Here is a 12959-nt window from a genome sequence, read left to right on the forward strand (position 1 = left end):
ACAATTTTTAGTACACGGAGTATATTCTATCTGCTGTTTCTGGAGTAGTATTGTTGCAGGGTAGGTATCTTTCCTTGGCAGATGACTTGATTTTTGATGGTAAATCACAGTGGCTACAAGTGTGGGCTGTCACAGTGCCTAGGTTTAGATTTCTTCTCCTCTCACCATGTGACATTGGGTAAGTGATTTAAACCACCTCTGTGCACCTCAGTTTCCTCATATGCAAAGAGTGTGTGTGTGCGTTTGTGTGTGTGTGTGTGTGAGAGAGAGAGAGAGAGAGAGAGAGAGAGAGAGGGAGAGAGAGAGAGGGAGAGAGATGTCTGAAAAAATAAAAATGCTGCCCCATACGGTGGGAGTATACAATGTAATTTCAGGTGGTATTCACTTTCTTCTCTGTAGTTTTCTGTATTGTCTGGCTTACTTTTTAAAAAAATCAGGCTGGGTGTGGTGGCCCATACCTGTTATCCTAGCACTTTGGGAGGCCGAGGACAAAGGAGGGCTTGAAGCCAGGAGTTCAAGACCAGCCTGAGAAGCAAAGAATAATATTACCTACCATGGAGAGCTGGTGTGAAGATTAAATCAAATCAGATATTTAAGTACTTAAGACAATACCTGGAATATAGTAAGTACTCATTACATTTTAGTGATTATTCCTAACTAAATACAGTAAGGTTTAACTTCATAGTAACAATAAAGAGTTTTTAAATATGAAAGTGGAATATTTTTTCAAATAGTTTTCATTATGATATTTCAAATCATACTTTTAATATAAATTATTACTGTTCCTACATATAACTATATACTTTCTCCATTGAAGCTGGTATTTGTATGTAGCAAATACTTGGTTTGTACTTGTTGATCAATCTACCTGGAGATTTTAACAGAAAGTAACTACCTTTTTGTGGAGGCCTGTTTCAGGTCTGCCCTGTGAAATGCAAGCTGCCTTTAAGTGAGACAGTTTTACACGGGCTATCTTCATGGGACATTAGTCCAACTAAAAATCCTTGTTAATTATTAAACTCTTATGTATTATTTGGATTCCTGACACTGCAGATTGAGAACAGAGAGTGTTTGTCCCTCAAATTAAACCTGTATGCCAATGGAAAAATGTAGTTATCAAGGGATTTAAAAAACTTCAAACCTTTTTCTCTTATATTTAGTGAAGAGAGTAGAATATCTCTTGTTTTGACTGGCATATCCACAACCTCGACAATTGGTTTAAACTTCGTTTGGGATTCCTGGTCACTTGTTTTAGCATGGCGGAGCTTGAAGTTCACCGAATCCTTCTTTTGGTTATTTCCCTGACAAAGTGTCTGGAGGGTACAAAACTGCTGGCAGACCTTAAAAAATGTGGTGACTTGGAATGTGAAAGTAAGTTTGCTTTTTTCCCCTCCTTCTTCTCTTAAATTGAGCTTCTGAAATGACATAAAATGTTATTCTGGACATGCGTGATAAAAATGATCATTAATATCATTGAGAATTTTTAGAATTATAAAGTGTAGCTTGTTATAAAAAAGAAATGGTGGAAGCAAAGCATTTTGTAATAGTATCTAATATAAAAATACAAAGGGCAAAGATCAGCCTGATATAGAAAGAAATATATCAGAAGTTATAATAATATTAATCCATACCTCAAGAACATTAATCAGCCCTTTCACTATTTTTTAAACATAAATACAATTGATTCATACAACAAAAGACATCAAGCCATTTGATAGTTCTTTATTTATGGAAGTCCTTCTACTTTTAGTTTCCATTTCATAATCAGAACTTTCTGATTTTCATGAGTTTTCTAAAAAATGTTTTTATTTCAAACCATCATGATTTATTCTGTCTAAACTTTAGCAAATGTTAATCATTTCTATGTTTATTATGTAAAAATACTGAAATCACTGTTAGAATACAAATATAATTTTTATTTATATCACTGAATATAAATCTCCCTTTATCTACTATAAAGAGAAATTAATTTTCATTCTATTGTGGTTTTTTGTTTTTTTTCGAGACAGAGTTTCCATCTGTCACCCTGGGTAGAGTGCAGTGGCATCATCATAGCTCACTGCAATCTCAGACTCCTGGGCTCAAGCGATCCTCCTGCCTCAGCCTCCAGAGTAGCTGGGACTACAGGCTCGTGCCACTGCGCCTGGCTAATTTTTTCTATTTTTAGTAGAGACGGGGTCTCACTCTTGCTCAGGCTGGTATCAAACTCCTGAGCTCAAGAGATCCTCTGGCCTTAGCCTCCCAAAGTGCTAGGATTACAGGCATGAGCTACCACACCGGCCTTCCCTTCTACCCTTTAAAAACTTAATTTATTTTCTGTTATTAGCATTATGGTGCAAAATAAATTGCATCCCAATATGTTGGAGTTGCTTTAAATAAATTCTGTCATTCCAGTATGTGAAAATTATTTCTAATTTGTAACATGTAAATTAAAAATGCAAAATATTATTAGTATAAACATAAATAATTTATAAGTAACAGTTTTATGAGTAAGCACTTTCTTTAATATTTTGGATATGTAATTTAATATGGGGAGAAGTTTACTAGATGATATTTTATAATAACAATAATCTTTCTGTTTCTCTGCATTTCAACCTCATTTTAGTATCCTTAGAGCCAGATGCAGAACATGAAAAGGAACACTCAAATTTATAGTAATTTATAATGTTGTTTTAACTGTAATTGCATGACTTAATAAAAACATTTTATTTTACACATTAGTGTAATTATAGTAGCTAATATGGCATGTATATTACTTTGTGTATTGGCGAGCTGAATCTAGCATATGAGGCTATGATTCATTCTCAGTTATTGGCCTACTGTGGGCTGGGTCTGGTGGGTGAGTGTGTGCTGTGCATCTAAGAGGAATAAAATGAAATGTAAGATAAGTTTCTTGCCCTTCAGGAATTTTTATTCCAGTGAATGATGACAAGACAGGTAAATATTAAGCCGTAAGCAGTCATACAATGTAGTAAGGATAACAGGTAATATTGAAATTGAGAGCAGTGGCAATCGGAGTAAGCTGAAATGGTTAGGATGCCCCATAGAGGAAGTAGGACATGAGGTAAGCATGAAGAGAGACAGAAGGGTTTCTAGGCTGAGGAGAGAGCAGAAAGAAAATCTCAGAAAAAGGAAGGGGATGTTGCAGTGAAAAGAACCTCAGTGTAAATTGGGCTCCACCAGAACTGTGTGACCAGCCCTCTGAGCCTTAGCTGAAAGCTCATTTGTTAGACTGAGATGAAACTATTTATCTCATAGATCTGTTTTGAGGATTTAATAAAATAAAAATATGAACGTGCTTATCATAATACTTAGAATATACTAGGTGGCAGAAAGAAAACTGATTATCTTTTCCTTCCCTATAGACTAGAGAATGATAATGACATATTCCAGGGACAATTGATAAACAAGCTTGATTATAGCCCTGAGTCTGTGTAAAGGAATAGGTGTAAGAATAGGAATAGGAGGAGGTCATTTTCTTTTCTTTTCTTTTCTTTTATTTATTTATTTTTTTCTTTGAGACAGAGTCTCATTGTGTTGCCCAGGCTAGAGTGAGTGCCGTGGCGTCAGCCTAGCTCACAGCAACCTCAAACTCCTGGGCTCAAGCGATCCTCCTGCCTCAGCCTCCCAGGTAGCTGGGACTACAGGCATGCGCCACCATGCCTGGCTAGTTTTTTCTATGTAATTTTAGTTGTCCAATTAATTTCTTTCTAATTTTAGTAGAGACGGGATCTCGCTCTTGCTCAGGCTGGTTTCGAACTCCTGAGCTCAAACAATCCGCCCGCCTTGGCCTCCCAGAGAGCTAGGATTACAGGCGTGAGCCACCGCTATTTTATTATTTTTTTAAAGACAGAGTCTCACTCTGTTGCCCCAGCTAGAGTGCAGTGGCATCGTCATAGCTCACTGCAACCTTAAATTTCTGGGCTCTAGGAATCCTTCCACCTCAGCCTCTCAAATAGGTAGGACTACAGGCACGAGCCATCACGCCCGGCTAATTTTTAAATTTTTTGTGGATACAGAGTCTTACTGTGTTGCCTGGGTTGGTCTCAAACTTCTGGCCTCAATCTATCGTCTCGCCTTGACCTCCCAAAGTGCTAGGATTATAGGTGCCAGCCCAGCAAGGTGATCCTTTTAAATAGGGAAAGGGGACAAGGTTACGGAAAGCCTTGGATACCAAGCCTAAAAGCTTAGCTTAGATTCTGTGTGCAGTGGGAAGTGTATATAGGCTTTTGAGGCCATAAATGATATAAAGAAATTAGCATTTGGAAATATTAATATGTAGGATGGATTGGAGAAGGGCAAGATGGAAGGAGCAGAAATAATATTTTAATCTAAAGTGTGTAAGTTTTTCTTTACATGTTCACATAGCTTTAATGAGCAGAGTCTCAGCCACGAGAGATTACAGAGGACCTGACTGCCGATACCTGAACTTCACTAAAGGAGAAGAGATATCTGTTTATGTTAAACTTGCAGGAGAAAGGGAAGATTTGTGGGCGGGAAGTGTAAGTATCTAGTTTTAAAAATTGAATGCAAAATAAATGACCAACTTGCACAAGGATACTGGCTTATCATCTTTAAGGTAACTTTAAGAATTTCAAAGCACTGTATAAATATTAAAAACCCTTACCATATTTAAACAAACAAAAAAATGCTCGTGTTCAGTGGTGGTTCCAAAATTTCTGTAAAAGAGGCTTTTGGGAAGGTAGTCTGGTTGGGCTAAGAGAATGCCCGGAAACTATTTTTACATAGCATGCGTTTTTATTGTTGTTGTTTTTAAGACTGGGTTTCGGTCTGTCGCCCAGGCTGGAGTGCAGTGGTGCCATCATAGCTCACTGCCACCTCAAACTCCCCATCTCAAGTGATCCTCCCGCCTTGGCCTCCCAGAGTGCTAGGATTACAGGCGTGAGCCACCGCACCCAGCCCAGAATACATAGTTTTTAAAATTAGATTTTTAAAATATATTTGGAGAGACTTTAGGGGTGCTGATGGAAATTATGGGATGGCTAGTCAGCCCCAGCCATATTTTGGTGCTGCAAATGGTCAAGTTTTGGAGAGATTTGGATGTTTTAGTTAATCAGATTAAAAGACATGTTTTCCTGAGCAAGTCAAAAGCTGAGTTATTATTCAAGAGATCCTCAGGAAGGTTGGTAGCCTAGGGAAGCTAGGCATATGAATTTTTCATGGAAAAAAATAACAACTGGGAGAAACCTTTATTTGGCCCAAAGTCCTAGTACACTGAGATTCCTAGAAGCTTGAATCATCTCTGAATATACAACATAGGAAAATTAATGATTAATGTTTTCAGTTAGAAAAGGTTTATGTATTGGATTGTATCACTATTTGTTTATAATGAAAAGACGTTATGAGAAGTAATTTAGTTCCAGGCTGAACAAGCGTGGCCAACCTGATACATACATCATTCCCATATCACCTGTGCATCAGATCTCCCTTGTGTAGCCTCTGTGGTCACTATTTGAAGGAGCAGATTCTATATGAAATCCTGCTTTTCCCATCAGGGACTGTGTTGAACTTCTGATTGTCACTGGTCAGAATTGTTTGCCTGGCTTCTACAACTCCCAAGTTTCCTTACTGCATAGGGCACTTTACAAATAATGCCAGTCTCTGTCTTATATGCATTGGAGGCATCCCATTCAGCTGTAAGAAAAATGATACAGTAGGTGTCATAAGAAGCAAAGAAAGCATTCTTTCTTGTTTGCTATGTGTAAAATAATAGTTTCACACAAAAGCAGTGTTTAATGTGTGGAGCCAGGGTGAAGTTTCAGGCACCCTTAGCTTTGCGCATTTGGTATTTAAGTTCCTGCGGATAGCTGTTTAAGGAACCATACTGAGGACCCACAGGCTGTTAGTTTCCAAATAGTTGTAGCAACTGGGGAGTTGGAAGAATTGCAATTGAGGTATAATGGTGCTGGATCAGAGGACTAAAATGTTCTTTAAAATTTAACAGGGGGCTGGGGTGGTGGCTCACACCTGTAATCCCAGCACTTTGGGAGGCCAAGGTGGGAGGATCACTTGAGGCCAGAAGTTTGAGACCAGCCTGGACAATGCAGAGAGACCCTCGTCTCTATAAAAACTTTCAAAAATTAGACTGGTCCGAAGGTAGTGAGTTATCTCATTAGATTGTTCACAGTCAGTTACAGATTGAACTCCTTGTTCTACTACTTTCCTCCCTCCTCACTACTGCACTTGACTAGTCTTAAAAAGTGATTAAAAAGAAAAAAAAATTAGCTGAGTGTGGTGGCACGTGCCTAGGGTCCTGGCTACTTGGGAGACTGAGGCAGGAGGACCACTTTGAGCCCAATAGTTTGAGGTTACAGTGAGCTATGATAAAAAATGTTAACAGGGATAGGAAATTGAAAGTGGTTATGTGAAGTCTTCACTCTCAGGAGACATTCTGGGTGTGTTTGAACTGGGTTAAGAGGACGTTTGTGGCCAGGTGCGGTCGCCTTAATCCTAGCACTGTGGGAGGCCGAGGAGGGTGGATTGTTTGAGGTCAGGAGTTTGAGACCAGTCTGAGCAAGAGAGAGACCCCATCTCTACTAAAAGTAGAAACAAAAAATTAGCCGGGTGTGGTGGCTTGTGCCTGTAGTCCGGCTACTCAGGAGGCTGAGGCAGGAGGATCGCTTGAGCCTAGGAGTTGGAGGTTGCTGTGAGCTAGGCTGACACCATGGCACTCTAGCCTGGGCAACAGAGCCAGACTCTTGTTTCAAAAAAAAAAAAACAAAAAAAGAGGATGTTTGTTACTAAGGTAGCCCCAGAAAAGTGAATGGAACCAAACCCTCCCTAGAGGACTGGTGGACATTTACTATCTTGATGAATCCATCTGTGGCCTTTTAGAGTTTAAACCTCTTATCTGATTTTAACATCCTGAAACCATTGAATATGTCACAGCTCCATCTAGCTTGGCTACTGCTGCCATTGCCTGGCCTCTTGATATTCCTGTTCAACTGGTGTAGTCTGTGGTTCACCTGGACAAGGAAGGCCATAAAGAACAGTAAAAAGAAGAAAATGAGTAGGTGGACTGGTTTTCCTTCTGAAGTTTGAAACAGTGGCATTTTACAGTTTGGCTCTTTGTTCCCTTAAATTAATGCTGTTCTTTTGAATAACAAAAGAACATGATTTCACTCACTTTCTTTTAGATGGCAATTGATAGTCAATTAAAGTTTGTGATTTGGAGTAGGTAAAAACCAAGGACAGAGGAACCAAATTAGGCTCAAGAGTTATTATTGTTTTGATCTCTCTTCCTTGATAATCTTTGTTCATCATTCTGATAGAAAGGGAAGGACTTTGGATATTTTCCCAGAGATGCAGTCCAGCTTGAAGAGGTGTTTATATCTGAGGAAGTTCAAATATCAACTAAAGTGAGTAAATTCATTCTCAGTTATTAATTGAGTTTAAAATGTATTGGCTTAAACTGTTTTCCTTGGTGTAAATGTCCATTGGTTATGTACCTTGTATAGTAAATTAATAAAATAGTTGGTCTGAGAATTTACACTAGGAATAGTTTGAGTATGTGAATAAAATTAGGTAAGACAAAATTGATGCTTTCTGAACAATTAACAGACTAGGAGTAGAGTCTAGTGGTTAGGAGCATGGATTCTGGAGATGGACTGAGTTCAAAGCCAGACTCAGCCATTTACTAGCCTGGTATGACTCAATTTCCTCATCTGTAAAATGGGGGTGTTGAATGTAAGATAGTGCTACCTCAAATTTATTGAGGAATAAATGAGTATATATGATGTAGATAGAACAGCACTTAGTAAGTGCTGTGTGTTAGATATTATTACTAATGTTATTGTCCTACAGGACCAAGTTTATTTCCCCTAGTTTCCCTAGGTCTCATGTCTATACAACCTCTTTTGCTGTTGGAGTTTTTAATGAGCTTGATAATGTTGGGCTTGATAATAAGAAAAGGAATCTAAGAAAGGGGACTTTTCAATATATGAATTTGAATAGCCATTTGAATAGCCCATTTAATTCAGATTCCAGGTTAAGCCAACTTACCTTAAATGAGGTCAGTGTGAAGCCAGTCTGTCTAGTTAAACAAACTGTCTATATCCTGGCTCTTTCCCAGCACAAACTCTGGGATTAGCTGTCCATTTACTGTATAATAATTGGTACAGTCAGTTCTATCTCTAAGATATAGCTGGAGTATATTTTCTAATCTTCATTTCCACTCTCACCATAGCCAAAGCACCATCGACTCTTGATTAGAATAGTACAATAGCCTTCTAACTGTTCTCCTTGGCTCTACTTTTGCCCTCTTCTAACCCTTTCTCCAAACAGCAATGGATCTTGTGAAAGCTAAAATAAAAACAAAAAATTAGATCATGTCATTGCTTTGGTTAAAAACTTTTAATGGGTTTTCACTGGACCTGGAATAAAGCCCAAACTCCTTACCCTGGCCTCACAGGCCCACATGATCTGCTCCTGCCACTTTGCTAACCCTGTCTCCTGCCACTCTCCCCTCACTCATGTGCTCCTGATCAAACTGGCCTTTGGACTGTTCTTAGAATAGGCAGAGCTCTTTCCCAGCCCAGGGATCTAAACAGGCTATTTCTTCTGGTTGGAATGTTTTCCCCAAGTTCTTCACTTGGGCTAGTTCTTTCTTATGTTTTAATGTTTTAGGCCACAGCTTAAACATCAGTGCCTCCTAGAAAATTTCTAGAAGCAATGGATTTGTTTATCACCTGGATTGTGGTGATGGTAACACCATTGTATACATTTGTCCAAACTCATCAAATTATATACATTAATTATGTGCAATTTTTTTTTTTTTGAGACAGGATCTTGCTCTGTTGCCCAGGTTAAAGTGCAGTGGCATCATCATAGCTCACTGCGGCCTCAAACTTCTGGGCTCAAACGATCCTCCCACCTCAGCCTCCCAAAGTGCTAGGATTACAGGCATGAACCACCATGCTCTGCCCGTGTAGTTTTTTGTATACCAAATTATACGTCAATAAAGTGGAAAAAAGTATTCTGATTTGCAAATTAAAAGTAAAAGTAAGTGCCTCTGAGAGGCCTTACATGATGACTCTAAAGAAATTATTGCCTCTTTTTTTTTTTTTTTGAGACAGAGTCTCATTCTGTTGCCCAGGCTAGAGTGCCATGGCATCACCCTAGCTCACAGCAACCTCAAACTCCTGGGCTGAAGAGATCCTCCTGCTTCAGCCTCCCAGGTAGCTGGGACTACAGGCACGCGCCACCATGCCCAGCTAATTTTTTCTATATATTTTTAGCTGTCCAATTAATTTCTTTCTATTTTTAGTAGAGACGGGGGTCTCGCTCTTGCTCAGGCTGGTCTCGAACTCCTGACCTTGAGTGATCCACCCGCCTCGGCCTCCCAGAGTGCTAGGATTACAGGCGTGAGCCACCGCGCCCGGCCTAAATTATTGCTTCTTAAGCACAGCTTCTTGTTTCTTTCCTCTGTAGCACTTACTGCAATTTACAATTATATTTTTTTCTTTTTCTTTCTTTATTTTCTTCTTCTTTTTTTTTTTTTTTGAGACAGTGTCTTGCTCTGTTGCCCAGGCTAGAGTGCAGTGACATCATCAGTGCTCACTGCAACCTCAAACTCCTCAGCTTAAGTGATCCTCCCCCCTCAGGCTCCCAAAGTGTGGGATTATAGGCACGAGCCACCTCGCCCAGCCTACAATTAGTTTTTGCTGTTCATTACTGTAGAATCCCGGCACCTAGTACGGCACAGGCACGTAGTAAGCACACAGATGCCTCACATTCTTATGTCAAGTTCCCTGGTCCCTTAGCCCTCAGCTGTCATAAAAATAAATAAATAATAAGTTCCCTGGGAAAGAGACACCAAGAAGAATCTTTGCATCCAAGAAGTTTACTGAGAAATACTCTGGGGAATAATACTTGTGAGGAAACAAAAGAAAAAGCACAATTGCGCAGACTGAGAAGTTGAACTGTGATGCAGTTGCTACAAAGTCTCCGTTCATTCCATAAGAAGCCCTGAAGTTAGGATGGCCCTTCAGAGTTGTCCTAAGACAAGAGGGTTCAGCCTTTTACCACTATAATACTGGCTGCCTCTGCGGTAGTGTAACTTTGGACTGGGCTAAGCTAGTGTTTACTAGAAACAGTTAATATTCTAAGTACTTGTCTCATTTAATCCTCAGAACACCCCTATAAAGTAGGCTCTGTCATTATCCCCATTTTACAGATGAGGAGACTGAGGCATAGAAAGGTTGTATAATTTACCCAAGGTCACAGAGTTAGTAAATGGCAGGGTCAGGAGTTGAACCCAAAGGTTTGACTCCAGAGTGTTCTTAATCACTCACTAGATTGCAGTGCCAAACACATACTATAAAATTGCAATTCTGAAGTTTAGTTTTTAAAACCCTGAACTTTATTCTCATTTCATAATGGTAATGTCCAAAAAGCAGCACATATCACTATTTATGACCTTTAGATTAAAAAAGTGTGTCTTCATCATTTTTCTTCTTAATAATTTGCTTATTCTGTGAGAAGAGCAAGAAGATCCCCACTTCCATTGGCTGTATGCAACATCTCAATAAAAGAAGTCTAAATGTTTTAGTGCAATCTTTAATCGAGTCTTCATGGTTTAGAGTCTCTGGTCTGTTTGAGCTGTAACCATATTCTGTGTAATTTCCCTCTGCCTTAGTTCATTTGTGCTGCTATAAGAGAATACCAGAGACTGGATAACTCATAAAGAAAAGAATTTATTTCTCACAGTTCTGAAGGCTGGGAAGTCCAATATCAAGGCGCTAGCTTCTGATGAGGGGCTTCTTGCTGTGTTATCCCATGGTAGAAGAAGGCAAGATGACAAGAGAGAGAAAGAGCAGGAGGGGGCTGAACTCATCCTTTAATAAGGAACCCATTCCTGTGATACTGAGCCCACTTCTACAATAATGGAATTAATCCATTTGCTCTGTCCTTATGGCCTAATCACCTCCCATTAGGTCTCACTTCCCAACACTGTTGTAGTGGGTATCCAGTTTCCAACACATAGTTTTTGAGGACATATTCAAGCCATAGCACCTTCCTCAAATCACTATACAGATACATGTGCCAAGTCAGTATACTCTCAGGAGGTATAAGATTTTGTAGATATGCATGCCTTTTCATCAGAGTTTATTTGCAAATCAAAGCATTGATTGTCTCTGCTTCTCAGATTTTGCAACTATTTAATAACAAATAAACCATAATGAAAAAGGAGTTTTATTTTCATTTAGGTTTAGATCATTAACCTCTAGAAGTCAGTTGTGATACAAGTGTTTGAGATTAGAAGATTTGATTTCGGTTTTTGCTCTGCTGTTGAGCTAGTTGTGTGGTCTTGGGAAAATCATAGTAATTCATTTTAAATAACTCAGGAAGAAACAAGGAGCTTTAGTGCATTTATGTCAATCATATTTTTTTCCTTTTAGGAATCTGACTTTCTTTGTCTTCTTGGAGCAAGCTACACATTTGAAAATGAAGATAGTGAGTTAAACAGTGATAATGGTGAAAATATATACACATATGAAGAAAATAAAGATCAAAAATTTAGTAAATATGAAAATGATTTTCAGATAGAATCTGGATTTTATGCAACTTCTGGAAGTACTTTGTTTGAAGACCAATTCCCAGCATCAGAGGCTCCTGAAGATATCAGAAGTACCAGTGAATCAAAAGACTGGGAAGAAGTAGAAGCTGAAAGAGTGGAACAGGATCATATTCCAGAAGAGGATCATGTCCCACCATCCTCAGCTGTGCCTGAAGTGACAGGATGGTTTGGATTGGGAAGTGAACAAGCTGAAGAGAAGGCTTTTGAATCAGTCATTGAACCTGTACAAGAAAGCTCATTTCACAGCAGAAAAATAGCAGTGGAAGATAAGAATGACCTAGAGGAATTAAATAATGGTATGCACCAAACAGAACAAAAGAAAGAACCTGGATCAGAACTTGATTCAGTGCCAAAGAAACAGTCTGAACTAGCCTCTGAGTCAGAGCACATTCTTAAACCTCAAGCCACTGGTTGGTTTGGTGGTGGATTTACAAGTTATTTAGGGTTTGGAGATGAGGATACAGAGCTTGAATTATTGTCCAAAGAAAGCAATCCACCACTACAAGATGTTCCCAATTCCATATCATCTGATGAAGAAGGTTTTGGAGATGAGGATACGGAGCTTGAATTATTGTCCAAAGAAGGCAATCCACTACTACAAGATGTTCCGAATTCCATGTCATCTGATGAAGAAGGGTTTGGAGATGAGGATACGGAGCTTGAACTATTGTCCAAAGAAAGCAATCCACCACTACAAGATGTTCCCAATTCCATATCATCTGATGAAGAAGGGTTTGGAGATGAGGATACGGAGCTTGAATTATTGTCCAAAGAAGGCAATCCACCACTACAAGATGTTCCGAATTCCATATCATCTGATGAAGAAGCCACAGTTCCATGTACAGAAATATTAACAGAAAAACCAGATATAATCACAAATGACAGCTCAATTCTCAAGCCAAGTTGGTTTGATTTTGGTTTTCGTATACTGGGCTTTGCCTATGCCAATGAAGATAAAATTATATCAGATGATGGAAAAAATAAAGAAGATGGTGGAGGAGATAAACGTGAGTATCCTACAGCAAGTGAATTTGACCCTTATAAGGAACAAGAAATACAAATGATAAAGATTATGGAAACAGAAGATCAAATAGATAAGAAAAGAGTCTTAGAGAAAACAGATGATTCTGATACCTTGCCATATCTGAAAAAGTTCTTGTATAACCCTTGGAGCTTTCAGAACATTCCAAAGGAAACAGAATTGTCATTTCCTGCACAGACATTGGATCAAAATAATGTGGTTGAAAATGACGAAACAGAAGAGTTTTCAACTGAAAATTATCCCATAGATAATATGAAAGTTATGATGTTGGAAAGCAGTTACAGTGAGTCAGGTTGGTATGAAAATATCTATGATATA

General features: G+C 38.8%; 1 protein-coding gene across 1 annotated transcript in view; it reads left to right on the plus strand.

Moving 5' to 3' along the window:
* The first annotated feature begins 1060 nt into the window (after window positions 1–1060).
* The window catches only part of MIA2 (melanoma inhibitory activity 2), a 16647-nt gene continuing 4748 nt past the window's right edge, over window positions 1061–12959 (plus strand). The window contains exons 1-4 of the mRNA XM_012658262.1: window positions 1061–1371; window positions 4369–4502; window positions 7293–7379; window positions 11421–12933. Of these exons, the coding sequence (XP_012513716.1) occupies window positions 1257–1371; window positions 4369–4502; window positions 7293–7379; window positions 11421–12933 (1849 nt within the window). The 5' untranslated portion in view covers window positions 1061–1256. The remainder of the gene's footprint in view (window positions 1372–4368; window positions 4503–7292; window positions 7380–11420; window positions 12934–12959) is intronic.

Source organism: Propithecus coquereli, unplaced genomic scaffold (assembly GCF_000956105.1).
Source record: "Propithecus coquereli isolate 6110/MARCELLA unplaced genomic scaffold, Pcoq_1.0 Scaffold116, whole genome shotgun sequence".
Taxonomy (NCBI): Eukaryota; Metazoa; Chordata; class Mammalia; order Primates; family Indriidae; genus Propithecus; species Propithecus coquereli.